Raw genomic sequence first — 17432 nt, 5'->3', positions numbered from 1 at the left:
AGGGACTTGCAGAATGTTAAGAGGGATGGAGCTAATCTCACTTCTGGGGGAGAAGATTCCACAAGGTGGGCACCATGGCAGAGAAGGCCCACCTCTTGGGACCCGCCAAATGTAATTCTCTAGCAGATGGGACCCACAGCATGCCTCGTACTATAACTGTTCTACTTGAAATGGCTCACAGAAGCAAGTGGTGTATTTCCACAATCCCTATTTGTTTCCCAGGAACTTGAGGTTCTCTCTCTTTTTTTGTTGAGAAAGGAAGACAGGTAATGGGAAACGCTACATCTCCCAGAATTAGAACATCGCTATGTTTCTTTATAAAATCGGAAAATCTCAGAATCTGATCCCAAGTGTTCCATGTGATATCTGTTGTGATCCTTAGTTTGGAGTGTTGATTTCCAAGTTGTTTAACTCTTGACCAAAAACTTTCAACCCTTTGCTGAACTTTTTGCACATGGTTTATTTTGTATGGCCTACCATTGCACATATTTTACTTAGGTACCCCTTGGGAGAAACTGGCATTTGCATATCCCTTTTTAAAAACTAGATCCAAAGAACTTGCATAATGACAACTTTTGACTCTCAAGGTCAGCTCTTCAGAACAGGAGATGGGTGGGGGAGATCTTGAAAATCTTGTGCAACTGCATTTGTTTTCTGTTAATGTAAATATACCATTTGATACAATCCCAGATGGTAAGATGCTGACCATATTTATTTTCTAGAAAGGTGTCAGCATAATTGCAGAGGGTTTCACCCCAAAGTTTGCTATACCTGAATGATTCAGTCAAAAACAAGATGAAAGAGCAAACAAAACCCCTAGCATTTTTTTTTTTTCATATTAAGGGATTTTAAAAGAGTTTTAAGCAGTATAGCAAGGATTTTCAGTACTGAAGAGTGACCAAAAAGAGAGAGAGAGAGAGAGAGAGAGAGAGAGAGAGAGAGAGAGAGAGAGAGAGAGAGAGAGAGAGAGAGAGAGAGTCTGTTTCTGCCTGACTGTTTAGATAAATATTGGGGGCTCTTCTCTAGATATTTCTCACAATAATATGAGAGGGAAAGATTTTTCTCTATAGGGGTCCTCATCTGTAGAATGCAGTCCTTAAGGAAATCTTCACAGCATCTTCACTTCATCAGTTCAGATGCCAAAGTATGGCACCCTTCCCCGCCTTTTTCTGGACAAAGCATTTAATTTGAGTATGTTTATTAATTTTCTGTGGCCTTTTGGTATCTATATGAACTGTATGAAAGATATCGTATTATCCATCCATCCATCCATCCATCCATCCATCCATCCATCCATCCATCCATCCATCCATCTATCCAGGGTTTTAATATCTGTAAACTACCCCAGAAATATTTGCTACTTGGACATTAAATACCATAGGATAGTGTAATGCAGTACAATGCAGTATAATATAGCATAGTATAGTAAAATATGAAAAGTAGAGTAGTACCAAAAGAGGATTCTAGAAGCCCCAGTCAGATGAAAGAGGTAGGTACTATCTGCTAGCATACATTGTTGGATTTCAGCATTTTTCAGATTTCATTGCAGAGATATAGTCAGAGAAAGATAATCTGGGCCTTCTGCTTGAAGGTTGTTAGGCAAGTCTGTCTGCCTTCCTTCCTTCCTAGCACTATTTTCAGCTTTATAGAGTGTGATGGACAAATTAAAGGTGCTGATTGGTTTTCACCAGTTGTGCCTATTGTATAAGAAGGGTTATATGGGAGTAACTTTTAAAAAAAAAAAATACAAAAAATATATTCCATCTACTCTGGCATGTTACCATGGAGTCATTTTACCAGATGCTTTAGGGCAGTGTTTTTCAACCTGCATGCTGGCTGGGGAATTCTGGGAGCTGAAGTCCACACATCTCAAAGTTGCCAAGGTTGAGAAACACCACCTTAGGGTACCTTGTTATGCCATACCATATCCCATCATGTCACAGGACTCAAACTATATTGGACTTTAAAGGTAAGCAATAGTGATGAGGATATTTAAACTAGGAAATATATTCCTAAATGCTAGTCCCAGGTATTTTTTGCTTAACATTATTTAATTCTGACATAAAGCCACCCAAGAAGATAACCTTTCTGATTGGCTTGCAATATACCTTAAAACAATTAAAAGCATAACACAGCACAACACCAGCTGCAGAAGAACGAAGTCCAAGTAAACATCAAGAGCTTGGACATTTTCAGTTACTTACCTTAGTGCCCGATCCTGGCTTAATGACTATTTGAAGAACTTAGTGAACTCCTTTAAAAACTGGAATATGAATGGAGTTTCTTAAGCTGACACCATGGCTCTACACCCAGCTGTCTCACATCCCTTTCCATGCCCATTTACTCCAGCAAACAATGTGTTAATCAGATGGAACATGTTCATATTCATTGCAAAATGCTCCTTGTTTTTGTTTTTTATTAGAGATTGCTGCTGTCCTGGCTTATATAACAGTCTTCCAAATCTGGTGCCCGCAGCAGATATAATTCCAAACCATTGGATTATGTTCACTAGAATTATGGGAGTTGTACTCTAACTCATATGAAAGGATCCAGCTTGGGGCAAGGTGGTTTTTCCATACTACAGTGGTGGATGATAAGCAGCTAAGCAGCTAAGAATATCAGCAGAGTCATAGGCCTTGGAATTGTCTCTAGGCTGGTTTCTTGACAGTCAAAGGACCCAAGGACATTCTGTGACATCAGCCTTTGGCCCTGCAGCTTAGAAGGAGAGCCAGAAATGAATTCTTGCTCTGCAATAAACTTTCCTCCATGAGTGTTGCTCCACCAGGCAGAAAGATCATCTTTATGGCATTTCTGCTTCATTTCTACTACTGTATTCACATGTGATCATATCCTTCTGTAAAAATATGTGCAGGTAACTGAGGCTAACCATTTTGGCTTTTGTCAGCTACAGAATGTGCTCAGTGTAATAAGCTGCTAAGAGTGGATGTTCTTTAAAATCAAATGTTTCCACCTAAAACATGTATTCATTGGAGTGTAATGTTACATTTTGCTGTATGCATTTCTATAATTCAGAGTTGTCACATATGCCAGTTTCAAAGCCTAAACTTTTAGGTAGATAGTGATATCTGATTTCTGTCAAAGCCACCTGTCTGCAAACTACTTGCAGACAGATGGTCAAATATTCTGAAGGAAGGTCAAGGAGGAGACGTTGAAAAAAATAGCTGTACTCCATGAGCATTGTCTCCATTTTTTGAAGTGCAATTTTGTCACAGCAGGAGGAGTGTCACAGTAGAGGAGGAAAATCAAGTCAAACAACATTAGGGATCAGGGGAGCCTGCAAGGGAGGTAAAAAAAGTCAAGATGGCAGCCAGGGCTGCACATACAAAGCACCACCCCTTTTTTACCTGTGTCACTTTGACAGATACCCTATTAGGGATAAAGATAACAAAATAAATATCATTTATTTGATTAAAGAGACCACCTGCAATCTAAAGGAAGCATATACAATGTTCTGCCCCTCTTTCCTTCCACAGCCTCCCCCTAATCCGTTTCTGTAATATAGAGGATCTCCCAGAAAACTGTTAGATAAAGCTAGAATAGAAAACTGCTCACTTCCCCAAACTTGCAAACACATGAAAATCTTCCAGTAAAGGTACAATCCAGGTAGTGTAGCAAGATGAGCAGCCTGTTGATCCCATGATCTTGTAAGCGGGAGCTTGCAGCTCAGTGCAATCTGATCTATTCCTGTTATACTGTGGATGAAGAAGGGCTGTTTCAAGGAAGTGAATACCATTTTAGAAACTGTAGACAAGTGCTTAAGAGGGCAGCCTGTATTCTCACTTGAAGTGGGGCGGGGATCTCTGGCTCATCTTCCTCCCAGCTCTTGGGGTCTAGTCACAGCAGCCCTCTTGGCTTATCACAGAGTTTCTCAGCCTTGGCAACTTTAAGATGTGTGGACTTCAACTCCTGCTGGCTGGGGAATTCACATCTTAAAGGTTGAGAAACACCGGCTGATCAACATTAGGAGTCTGTGTCCATGGAAGTTTGCCACAACAGTGTAGATAGAAACAGGAGATATACTAGCCCTTATTTCCATTTAGTTTTGTGAAGAGGGCAAAGGATTTTCATTTAGACACAGAACTGAAAGGGTGAAGAGCTGGTCAATTACTGGCTGACAAGCACTGATGGTTTGACAATGCCTTGGACTCAGCTAATAGCTGGTGCTTCACTGTGAGTTCTACAGCTTTGTAAATGTGTAAACATGCTGTGCTCAGAGCATCCTAATGTTCAAATAGATCTGAAAACTGTCAAAACAGCCTGGATCAATCTCTGGTGCATTTAAAAACTGGCGGTCTGACAGAATCCTGGGCAGTTGTTTGAAGACAGATATGGGTTTGAGGGATTTGGCCCTTGGCTTTTGATATATACATTGACTACTTAATTGATTCTATATAATTAAATGTGCACATTACAAAACACTTCAGGGGGCTTTCTGAGGATATTAATTTATAAATTAATAAATTGTTCGAAAGAGAGCTAACAGTACTAGGTTGGGGAAAATAGGCTTAAGCAGATAAAGCTTCTGAGCAAGATAAAGGAAGGAAGGAAGCACGTAGAAAGCACAAATTTTATTTCCTTTTTAATGGAGCTTATTGTCAATCAGATTCTTCATAATAGTTTGCTTAAATCCCTTGATCTTGCATTGTGGCTCATGTACTAGTCAAATGCCACCCAGTAAGGCTGAGAGATATACCCCGCCCAACAGTAAGGTCTGTTGAGGGCAATGAGTCCAATTTCTTAGGAAGCAAGTGTGCAGTTATGCTATTCGGGTCAATACCATATTTCATTCAGACCTCAATTACAAGGTGGGGACTTCAGGACTCCCAGGACAATGAACCTGCCTCTTGTTGTGCAGCAATGATGCAATGATGGCTTTTGAGAAACCTTTTCATGAAAGCTTAAACAATTTTTAGCATTTAATCCTACGCATAAGAACATTATAAACTGGTCGTTTTTAGGCAATTATGATTTTTAAAATATAAATATTATATTATCTCTTTCAGAGTCAGCTGGATGGATTCCTAGATGTTTTGCAACAAAGATCTTTGAAAATTGAAGGATGTGTCAGTGAAATAGAGGCTTTGTTTAACACTCTCGAGGTAAGTCAGGCAAGGGGCCCTCTGAGTGGGTGCCGTTGTCAAGTTAAGCATAAATCTCACTGCACTGCTTTGCTGTTCAGTGCCTTGGTTCAGACATTGTCTGAGTCATGGCTTGCTTTTCCCATGCCTCACAATGCAGGGTTCACACATCCCTTCAAGTCATATTATGGCTTGCTTATTTGTGGCTTACCAGATTGTATGAATCCAGCCAAAATTTCTGTTACTGTACCTTCCACATTTGGGCACTATCTCTTCTTTGTTGGTTGAGCATAATGCTCACTTTGGGCACCACAACTTAAAAAGGATTCGGACAACTTGGAATGAGTTCAGCACACTGGAAACAGAGTCTTATGAAGAGAGAGGGAATTAGTTTACTGTATATTTAGCCTTGAGGAAAGATTGATTGGGGGCTGTGGAAAGAAATGAGGACTGTCTTTCCTGGGTTCATATAAGACACTAAGTCATAATGTAGTATGTTTTGTTTGGGTTTAGAGTGTTGTGTGAACCAAGCCATTGTAATTTCCATACTTATTTATTAGATTTTTATACTATTGTAATCATACATTTGGTAGTGACTTATTGTTCAGCAAGACGTGTGAAGCTCTTCTTCACTGGATATATATTGTTATTAAGAATTTTGATTATAATAGTAAAATCTAATACAAACTAAACTTTAAAAAAGAGAAGAGAATAGAAAGAAAGAATAAAAGGTACAAGAAAAAAGAAAGAGAGAGAGAAGAAATAAAAAAGTAAGAAGAAATAAAGAAGAAATATATAAAGAAGTGCCTTTCAACCTTCATCATAAGTATAAACAAATTTAGTGATTCTTTGCCCCCTCTAAGGTTACAAACAATTATCTCCTCATCCCATATCCCATCCCTTAACTATAGACAAATCCATAAAGCATCATCTTTTCAGTCCTGGTGTCAGTAGAAAGTCCATAAAGGGTTGCCAGAAGTAACAACACATCTTCTTTTAGCCTTGATCAAATAAACCAACTTTTTATTCCTTCCTTTTACTTCTAACAGTCTTAATCTTTAGTTCATTAAAATATTGTTGTAGGATTTGATTTTTCTTCATTTCTTCTTTGTCCCATTGCACAGAGTTCTTCAAGGCTTTAACAAGCCTCTTTTGTAAATCCAATAGGAAAAAATGTTCAGGTCATTCCCTTGGTTTATCATTTATATTTCCTTTTTGAATTTTAAAACATCAGCCAATTTCTTTTGTAGATCCAGTGAAACATCCTTTTCCAAGTCATTCTCTTGGCCTGTCAGTTGTAAATCTACTTTCAATATCATTTATTTGTCAGATAAAATTTATTCTACATCTGTCATTTCTTCAGTAACAACTTTTGGACATAGTGTGAAGCCATAACTTCTATCAGTTATGGAAGTGCAAGACACGGGCTGTGGTCAAAAAAGGCAACATGGTGTTTGTGATGATGTGATCAAAGCACTGCCTGTTTCTTAGTGCAACACACATAAAAACCAGGCAGAGCTTTGATTGTACCATTATGATGTTATCTTACTTTTTTGACCACAGCTTGTGGTCCACCCTCACAAGACACAATATAATGGTCTTTTTGACCGTAAGAACACATTGACAATGGAGCCAAATACCTAAGTTGTGAAGGCTCATTTTTGTTGAATATGCTCAATAGTGGCTTATTCTTTTGAAGGCTTTTATCTGGAAAAGTAGCCTAGAAATCTTATCTCCTAAAGGGGACATATTTACAAAGAAATTTCATGTAATGTTTCATGCTGGAATATTGTGTTTTCTTCTGGCCTTCATCCCTAGGAAAACTGTAAGGAAAAAGAAAAGTTATTAGAAGAGCAAAACGAAAATGTGGTCAAGATGGTATTTGGTCACCATGATAAAAAGGCACAGAATTTTGAAGAAGCAAAGAACACAAAAATGGAATATCTTTATGAACAGATGGTTAATTTTCAAGACTATATTGATACAGCAAAGGAGACACTAGAAATGATAATAAATGAAACTGAAGAAATTGATGATTTTGCTTTCCTAAAGGTAAGTATATTACGCTCCCAAAGTTTGGGATCACGGAAAAAATAACTCTATTATTGATATTCTTTGTTATATAGCTCTTCATGGAAGCAGATTACCTTTTCAGCAGGCTCATGATTGGGACAGAACTTCAAGGCTTCAGTTCTATACATTAAATGAGAAATCAGTCCCACTGAAGTCAAGGGTGCTTATTTTTGAAATCATACACATAGGATTTTGCCATGAGACAGCCTTTTCCAGCTTAGTCCTCTTCAGATGTGCAGGAGTGACAACCCCTAGAATTCCCAGTCCTGCCAAAGGCATCAAATTAAGAAAAGCTTGTAATACAGTCTCCATTTCTATAGCCTTTTCCTGAGTTTCTTTTCTGTTGTTCTTGCAGACTTCCTAAAAGCACTTGGTGGGACCATCCTGGGCTTGATTTCAGAATCGGTTAAGGGCAGACACTTTCTGAAAGTCCCTATGCTTATTTTCTTTGTAATCTGATATAGCTCAGGCTGCAAAAATTCAGACAACCACTGGATGACAACAAAGTGTTTTTCTGACTCATTGTTGCTGTCCAAATTTTTGCAGCGAGCTTGTGGTAACCATACCTTTATTAATCTGGTTACAGCATACTGTAGAGTATGCCAGCATCCGAGGTTGGTGCCATGTTTAAAGAAGCTCTGTGCAATATGCCTTTTTAGGACTATTGTATCTTAATTAGTAATTTCCTCCTTATTCCTTTGTATACAATTACCCCTATATATTTTTTTTTCTATTTTTTTTAGTAGCTGCACCATTCCTGAATGTACCCTTTTGGCAATTGTGACTGTAAAAAATCTTGAGGAGCAGTTGGCATACTTGTAAAGGAAAACCAATCAGTTACCTTCCCTGTCCTAAAAAGCAGAAAGTATTGACCAATTAAGCATCAGTTCAGAACTATAGTAGCTCTTCCAGCGAGTAAAGAGTAAATAATTATAGTGGCGTAAATTTTTTAGAAGGAAAGGCTGCAAATTAAAGGAAAGCTGACAGGGAGAAATTAGATTTTTGCTGCAATTGGGCTTATGTCTGAGGAATCATATCTTGGTATATTACTCATCTGAATCAGCATAATCAGATTATACATGACAAATACAGTGTGATATCAGGGCAGGTTGGATCAATGCCTCAGTAACTCAAAAACAAAACCATACAGTGTAAGAAACCATAAGACTCACTGGGCTCTCCTCTAAAAATCTCATAATTGTTATGAATTTTCTTCCTCAGGGAAGTCAAGCAAATTAATATCATGGATAAACCAAGGGGATTTTGTGACTCACCTCAGTAAGGTCGTCTTTTTATGAGCCAGTACAGAATCACTTTCTGCCCTCCAGAAATGGTTGCAGCTCCTTCTAGCCATAGGGCAACCAGGCAGTGGGGTTAAAACCGAAATGATCAGCCGTTAGGTGATTTAGGTTTGCAATGTTAAATACTTAACTTTCTTGCTCTAAATGGTTACCACTCACTGAAAGCACATATGTAACCACTTGGTCACAGCAACAGCAGCAGCAACAACAATGTTCCAAAACTCTAGGCAAGTTAAGATGCACATTTCCCAGACAAAGAAGGAGCTGTTTTCTCCAACTTGGCATCTGTTTAGCTACAACTCCCAGAATTCCCAGCCACCATTGTAGTCCAACATAATTGGAGATCATCAGGTTGGGAAGCATGATCTAGATCTATGCTCTTGTAATGTATATAATTAAAAGTAAAATGAAATACATTCAAGTTGAAGGCTGAAGGATGTGTGGGTGGAATCTTCTTAATATAGAATACTGCAACTTAAGTTTGCCAAGGCTCAACTGTTGCTGGTAGTGATGATTCAGTTCAGATCCCTGTATGAATTACCCCAATACTGTTTCTCCTTCAGTTTTGCAACCTTGGAGCTCAAGTACTGGTAGAAATATACAGAATTCCTAAAAAGTTGGAAACCCTGCTCTGGTACAACATGTGGAGTGCATCAGTAAACAAAATCTTGCATGTTTTATATGCAGTATGTTGAATAACATGAATCAATTAATCCCTTTCTTCCCTCTTTTAGTCATCTGAAGAAATAAATAAAAGGTATCTGAAATGTAGCTTTGATGCATTGTGGTGAGAATTAGGATGAGCATGTTTTAATACTTTAATCCTGTCAAGGTCTGTTGGAGGCATGTTGCCAGTATAAATATCTCATTTTAGAAATGTCTTGAAGAAACAAAGAAAATGGTGTGCTTGGCAGTGAAGCTCAAGAGTTGGACATATTCTGCATGAATTTTATAATTCATCTTTTAAATACTAATAAATAAGGCATGATGCAATTCCATTTCTTTTTCAATAGCATCTGCAGAGCATTTCAAAGCTGGTATTTATTGAGGTTATATAAAATGTATTTTAAAATTCCAGTTGCATTCTGCAAAATGTCAATATTCATGAGCATTCAGGTTTTGTTGATTTACTTTCCATATTAGATGAAACGTTAATGAAAGTGATCCTGAATGCTAGTTTGGTTAAATAATTAAATTTAGACCAGTGAAAGCTCCAATCCCAATTAAGCTTTGATTTGTCCTGTTATTTCTGTTTCCTGTATCAGAATAATTAGGAATAAGTTACATATAATTTAAGGTTGTTTTTATAAGGACTCTCCCAACAATTAATTTTAATCCAAGGACTATTTTATTTGCCTTTCCAGAAGATCTAGAAATAGATTTTTTAGAAAATGGAAAGGGGATCTGAAAATGCCAACATCAATCCCAATGTAGCTGTATGGACCAATTTGGACCTATTGCTGCTTTTCAGCCAAGAAACCTTGCAAATTTTTGAAGTGCTAGAAAACCTAACAACAACAACAAAACAGATATGATAGTGGGATTGGTGGGGGTGGGGTAGAGAGAAATATGTATGTATGTATGTATGTATGTATGTATATAAGTATCCCTCACAGAGAGGGATCTAAAGGAATTGTGCCATGGATTCTGTTAGAAATGAATTTGGGTGTTCTGCTCACCCTAGATTTCACAGTTCAACAAACTATCAGTATTCAACCTTCTCCTATAAAAGGTTTCTGGAAGAAAGATAACCTATTGAATATTACATGCAACCATCAGGTAGTGTGTTTTTAAAAAGAAGTACTAAAATAGTGAAATTTGCATTTGAAAAGACAGCATCCAGGAGATTTAAATGGCAAAGAACACTTAACACTGAGCATTTAAAATAAGGTCCTTGGCCAACTTACATTAAGAATGACATAAATTAGGGGAACACACCCTCTGTATGTTGAAGGTATTACAATTGTTAAGAAACTGCCTGTGATTTTTTAAAAAGAGGTAGATGAATACAGAAATATTTTCCTATTAATATAGATATTAAAGGGGCCAGACTTTGTCGTAATCTGCCCATCCCCAATAGATAGCAAGGCTCCTTTTGTACTTCAAAGGTTTTATTACACATTCCCCAGCCCTGAAGAGGGCAGTTGAGAAAATGGTGATTAGGAACACATTGCCTCAATGCTACAGCTTGTTTCCCATTTTGTGCTAAGCCATGTTATGGTCTAGTTTGGTTCCCCCCCCCCCCCACTTTTACCTAATGTAGGAGCATAAGGATTGTGAGGTGTAAATTTTATTTTGCACCTTAGCATTAATTGTGATCCATACTGCAATGGCTGCTTTGACAAGCTATGATGAAAACAAATTATATCTTGGAGGAACCTTTGTGAATTCAGCCAATATGGTAATTGAGAATCTGAGTATGCAGAGGTATAACCAGCCAATGGAGCGCAGTTCATGTGGGATCATGGAGAATTTCATCTGCTCACAAATAGCACTGCAGGCATCACATTGAACCACAATAGGATGGGCAGGGCCAGGAATGTTTCTATTCTATCATCTGTCTGTCTGTCTGTCTGTCTGTCTGTCTGTCTGTCTGTCTGTCTGTCTGTCTGTCTATCTATCTATCTATCTATCTATCTATCTATCTATCTATCTATCTATCTATCTATCTATCAAACTTCTGGGCGTAAAGAACAACTAAAGAGTGCTCAAGTTGTCCACTAAACCTGAGTCTCCTCAACATGAACTCAGGAGCACTGATGTGTTCAGAGTCACCTTCCCTGATGTAAGGAAGACTTCTTACTGTATTGTGCCTGATTTTAATTTTTTGAGATTAATTTTAAATAATGGGAAATTAGAATGATGGAAATCACCAGCTTCAAGCATCATCTTTACTCCCAGTTGCTGTATCTGAGCCCTGCAAAACTTACCAGAGAGATTCTTGGAGAGCTATGATATAGGTGTCCGCAGCTAGCCACAATGGCAAAATATGCCTAATTGTGTCCCCATGCAAGCCGCACCCTTTTGTACCTATAGTGTGACATTGCATGCAAGTATGTATGGGGTAGAGTTTGCATCATGATGCACATTTCATCATCACTTGTCCCCCCTCCCCTCCTAGTGATGCCTATAGGTTGTGTTTTACTGCTTTCTTTGGAAATGTGCCCACTTGCCCAGAAAAAGAAGCACACACACACAAAAAAAATGAGGTGTCAGAGAGCATTTTGGGAGACCAGAGTTCATAATGGGGAGCAGCTTTTCTGGTTGGCCTTTCAGGGAATGGATGCTTGTAATTGATTACACTCATCATGGCAGCCACTGTGTGGAAATACACATAGTATGCTCTCAAAATTCCAGATGTGCTTATCAGCCTAAAATGGTTTGGGGACACCTGCAATAAGCTATAATCTGCCTTCAGTGATACACTCCACATTGATGAAAGTACGCAAATCAGTTGCGCTGAAGTCCTTCTATATGTATATTGAAGTTGTGTTAACTGTTGGCTGGGAGCCACCCAGAGTTTGTTATAAGATGAGCAGCTATATAAATGTTTTAAATAAATAGGAACCAGTAGAACTTAAGAGGACCTTATGTGCAGCACTGGCTTTGCCTTATCCCCTATTGTCTGAAACAAAGGCCAAGTTGGCACTTGCATTCCAGGCCATGTACAGTGCCACCTGGCCTGGCAATCCATAGAATAGTAACTATCCCAGCCTTGCTGTATCCTGAGTAAAGGCATGGTGGCAGAGAGGTATCTTTGGCCTGTGTGTGTGTGTGTGTGTGTGTGTGTGTGTGTGTGAAAGAACTTCATTGCAACTTCCCTCTTCAGCCTTTATTTATCTACATAAAGTGCAAATTCTTTAGTGTTTATGGTTGACCTATTTCAAGAGTAATTCTTTGCTTCTAAATGATGACACACCACTATTTTGCATAAACAGACCCTCTGATACTTGTCAGAGTTAAAAATATTTTCTTTTTTTCTCTCTATAAACAAAGAGCCAATAGCTTCCAATTTTCTGTTTGCTTTTGTTTCTACCTCTTTTTTTAATGTTAGCTCCATGCTGTCAACTGCTTTACAGTATATGGTAACTGTGGCATCAATCAAGCTTCCTGCTTGCTCCAGCTATTTTCTGTTATTTTTAAAAATATTTCAAAGGACAGTTTTCATCCTTTCAGTCTCTGTACTTTTCATTATGTGTGTTTTGATCTTAACGTCCTTGTGCTTCAGAACTGGGCAGTTAGGTCTGGTCCCTAGCCCTTCCATTTCAAAGAGGGTTTGGGGAATATATAAGTTGTTCTTCATTTCTGCCACTCACCTGTGCCTTTTCTGCCTGGAGATGGGATAGGTGAGTGGAGTAACTAAGGCCATAAATGCTGTGGAAAGAGACAAAAGATGTAGGTAAAAGGTACAGCAGTGGGGAGTTGAATGTTACATGTCCTCTTTTGCTGCCTGAAAATGTCTAAGGCATTCTCCAGATGTGCTCGGACCTCAGCTCCCAGAATTCCCCAGATAATATAATATAGCTGTATTTGCATAACAAGTTAACTATGGTTTACTTAAATGTAGCTACTGAATTAACCAAGTTGGTTGGATTGAAACCAACCATCCACATTTTAGCCTAGTGTATTATAGGAACACGGAAACATTGATGGGAATGAAGGAGAGAAGTACTTTAAGGTACTCTAAATTTAATCTGACTCATTCTCTTCAAAAGCGTACTTAAAATTGTTTCAGCTACACATGGTTGAAATATACCATGTAAAGCCAAATCATTGTTTGTTAGACAAACCAGCAACTTCTGACAAGTTATGGTTTGTTAGGAACCTCTAAACCAAGATTTTGAATGTTATTTTGGGCAAAATGAATATTTGAGCAAATAAGGAATCTGGTTCACATATTCTCCTAAGCCATAATATGATTTGTTTGTTTTTTGGCTTGGTGTGGTGTGTGAACTAAGCCATTATTTGTTGATTAAAAATATGGTTTAAAAATCCTGTCAGACATATCAGATGCAGTATTTTGGCTGGGGAATTTTGGGAGTTGAAATCCACATATCTGAAAGTTGCTATGGTTGAAAAACCCTGTTCTAGAGGAAAAAGGAAATAAACCATAGGGAACAGAAGTCTCTTTTTAAAATTTAAACTGTGATTAGTATAATCCTAGTTTGATGTTGCATGTGACACACATTAAATCTCAGGGCCTTTTTTTGATCTCATCTCTCCTTTGTTGTGGGTCTGATGAATGTCTTCTTTCCTACTCTGCCGTGTGCTGTTCTTAGAGTGCCAGTGTAATAAATGGAGCACTGTGTAATAAATGGAGTGCTATTTACTAGTGAGCTGCTATAAATGGCTAATTAAGCTGTGTTTGGACTGATGACTCACCGCTTGTACAGGCCTGGTCTAGGAAATTGCAGGTCTTGTGAACCCGATCTTCTGAGAATGCTCCTAAATAGGTGTATATATTTTCATTTGTTTAGGTTACTTTCTGCTGTAGAAAATATTGTGACTTTGGAAAAGATGCCTGCTGCTTTCTCACAGTTTGAACCTTGTGCAGGTGGCTTTACTAATAGTGACAGGACTTTACAGCATATGCCTGGTAAGAAGCCCTTCAAAGTATTTGATGAGAGTGTTGAGAATGTATCAAAGCCTAAAAAGGAATGTGTTGGGAAAGGAAATTTGGAGTTGCAAGCTTGTGCATGTAATTAGTAATCAGCTGAGTTTGAAGCAAAGGCTGATTGTGCCTAAGTGTTTAGATTATGGTGGGGAAGAAAGCCGGAGAAGGAACAGCGTGCTCTTTATTCATATTAAGAAGGGAAGCTAGGTCACTCATTGTATCATGGACTCTGCAAAGACTCCATGTGAATAGAGATACATTATATGAAAAGACCAAATTCACTTCTACTTCTTTTGGTGCTTCCAAAAGCATATGCAAAAGGACATGAGAAAGAAGACATTTTCAAGGTGGGGAAGGTTGCTGCCGGGGAGGAACAGACTAAACCTTCCCCCTCTGATGGCTACTGACCCTCTCTCAATAGAACCATTTCCACTCCATTTGATATTTCATTTAACAAAACTTAATTTTTACTACCAGAGACTTAAAAAACAAAAGAAAGCTTAATTGATATGCAAAGGACATTTTCAAAAAGTTGAGAACTATATTTGTAAGTAAGTGTATAGGGCAGGAATATGCAACCAGATGTTTCAGATGTTACTAAACTAGAACTCCCAATATCCCTGGTCATTGGCCATGTTTCTTAGGGATGCTGACAGGTGGGACATCCACAAGGGGGTAAAAAAATGTCGAGATGCAGCTGTGGCTGCACAACCAAAGCACGACCCCTTTCAATATGCATCATGACAGACATAAAAAGGCAGGGCTTCACCTGTAGGCCATGGCTGTCATCCTAATTTTTTTTTTTTTTAATTTCCCTGCTCCACCCAAGGGATACCCCTCTTGAGAGTTCTAGTTTGGTACATCTTGAGGACCATTTATCATTTCCCCCATCCCCTGGGTAGTATATCTAGTGAAGGTGTATGATGTATGCATGGCCTTAAGTTAGAGATGAGGCTAAAAAAAAAAAAGTGTGTATGTGCAGTGGCACCCAGTTTGGGTGATGGTCCCTTCAATTGCTGGTGAGTATCCCAAATGTACTTGCCCTTGAGACAAACAATGTTACTGATAGAAGAGAATATATGTAGCTCAGGGTTGAACTGTGGAGTCCTTGGGGTTTTCTGAGCTTGGTTGTTTTCTTGCAAACGTTTCATTACCCAGCTAGGTACTGAAGCATGTTACCTGACTGGGTAATGAAATGTTTGCAAGAAAACAACCAAGCTCAGAGAACCCCAAGGACTCCACAGACAATATTCTTCATCTCTGGGCTCAGAGATAGTAATTTGTAACTGAGTGAGATTCTGAGAGGGAGTTAAACAGAAGGTTATCCTGTCCAGCATTTCAGTCATTACATTATTCTAGCTCCTTTCTGGTTCTGTTGATGTGACTCCTCCATATATGAGGCTAGAAGCAATTGTTCCCTCTTTTAAAAACAACAAGAAATGCTTGTAGTCAAGAGTATAAGAGCTATAGGACAAAACAAGTAGGAAAAATTTAAGCAGTTTCCACATTACATGGAACGTTGTGCAACAGAAGTGGGTGCATATGCAACAGAATAGCTGCCTGGACGTAGATTTTCACTGGTGTTTTCCTGCTTGAATTTAAACGTTGCCAGTGCTCCACAGACCTGAGGTGAAGATAAAAATAAATTTGCAATCCCAGCATAGGATGCTCTGTTGTGATTCAGTCTGGTTGTGCTAATGAAGGGAAAGCTATTGATTATTGACTAGAAACATGTGTCTACAGAAAAAGATTACCAATAGAGCAGTGTTTCTCAACCTTGGCAGCTTTAAGATGTGTGGACTTCAACTCTCAGAATTCCCCAGCCAACAAGCTGACTGGAAAATTCTGGGAGTTGTAGTCCACACATCTTAAAACCGCCAAGGTTGAGAAACACTGCAATAGAGCCTCTAGCCAGACTTGTACCACACACTTTTTTGGATCGATGGTGTTGTGTAACTCAGTCAAAAGGGCAGCATTAGTTTTAATCCCCCCAAATTCCCAATTTGTTTTGGATTACATGACTCTCATCCATGTTGTGTAAACCTCAATCCATTGAAAAGCTTTTAAATTTCCCAAACTGACCTAATCAGTCCACCAAAAAACAAAACAAAAAGTTAGAGATAGAAAACAGTTGAAAAATCAAGGCTCTCCATTGTGGAAGTGGCGTGGCGGAGGCTTTGCTATCGTACACATTTCTTTTGCTTTGCTGATCTGTAGATTTTTTCTAAAAAGCTCTTCAATTCAAATGACAGTGGAATTGGTAACTAGATGCAACAGCTGGAGATCTGTGACTTGCAGTTTAAGGTTTTTTAAATGTTTAGTAGCAGAAGGACTGGAGGGTAAGGGAATCTCATGGAACATAAGAACATTGGATGGGGAATATTGGCTTTTATTTTACTTTTATATCTCCTGCCCTCAAATTATTTGCCTAGTAGGCTTAAAGGGGCTTTCATTGGAGAAATTGCATTAGGACCAACCCTTGTTTCCCAGTACGGGGACCTTGACAGTTTACTTCCTTCCTGTAACTACTCTTGAACAGGTAAACAGTGGAAGATCCGGTCAGGCATGCTTTCTATGTTGCATCTAATTGTGTTCCCATTCTCTTGCCTCTTAGGAGTGACTTTGAAGTAACTGTTGCATTTCCAGTAAATAAATAACCTAGTTTGTATTCAGTAATGGGAAGGAAGACTATTGTGAATGTCAGGGAGCTTTTTGCTTTAGTCACAGGGAATCTGCTAGTCTCAGCATTTGCTTTGTGCCAAAGAAATTCATGATTCCGCCAGACAGCAACTGAAAAAGCGGGTGAGTGGGGAAAATCTTCATCCATCCAGTAGAAATCTACCAAGAGGGGGAAAAGACGTTGTATGAAGAAGTTTAATGTTGAGGTTTGACATTTTTAGACTACTCTTTGAAAGTTTCCATTTCTCATACATTTAGCTTCCTTCAGAAGCCCAGACTTTACATGCTCAGCTGGAATGCTAGCAGGTTATACTGACTTTGTCATTACCCCATGAATAGCTATCTCTCTGGGTGAGATACCTGTTTCCAAGACAAATTGCACATCAATATTTGAACAGCATTTCTCCATCCAAGAATTCTGAGTATAATCACTGAGCGATATTCCTACGTCTTTAGGAAATGCCATGGCAGGCATGCAGTTTTATCGGCTATATACCTGATTGTGTATTTAAATATTTAAATATTTTCTGAAGGCCAAGCAAGAAATCACCATGCACATCCTTGTGTTCTTTTCCCCAAAGGCATCTTTACTACATTACTGTCCTGTGCAGCTTGATCTCTAGTGAAGATGTATAGAACTGAGTCATTTGATTTTATTCATTTTGG

At 38.6% G+C, this 17432-nt stretch overlaps 1 protein-coding gene across 5 annotated transcripts in view; it reads left to right on the top strand.

Moving 5' to 3' along the window:
- Positions 1-17432, top strand: part of CMYA5 (cardiomyopathy associated 5) — a 59160-nt gene that overhangs the window by 22733 nt on the left and 18995 nt on the right. For 3 of the 5 annotated variants that reach the window (XR_015793676.1, XR_015793675.1, XR_015793678.1), the window contains 2 exons: positions 5025-5120; positions 6918-7151. Coding sequence is in view for 1 of the 5 variants with exons in the window: in XM_088129807.1 (XP_087985933.1) it covers positions 5025-5120; positions 6918-7151; positions 9208-9230; positions 13951-14069 (472 nt within the window). In the remaining 4 variants the exon portion in view is untranslated. Of the gene's footprint in view, positions 1-5024; positions 5121-6917; positions 7152-9207; positions 9231-13950; positions 14070-17432 lie in introns of all 5 variants that reach the window. The other 2 variants (XM_088129807.1, XR_015793677.1) reach the window with 2 other exon arrangements.

The sequence above is a fragment of the Python bivittatus genome, unplaced genomic scaffold, assembly GCF_059951505.1.
Source record: "Python bivittatus isolate LINGU-HERP-01145 unplaced genomic scaffold, Pbiv_v1 ctg000850_np1212, whole genome shotgun sequence".
Taxonomy (NCBI): domain Eukaryota; kingdom Metazoa; phylum Chordata; class Lepidosauria; order Squamata; family Pythonidae; genus Python; species Python bivittatus.
The sequence above is the reverse complement of the archived record's forward strand: the minus strand, read 5'-3'. Positions and strand labels throughout refer to the sequence as shown.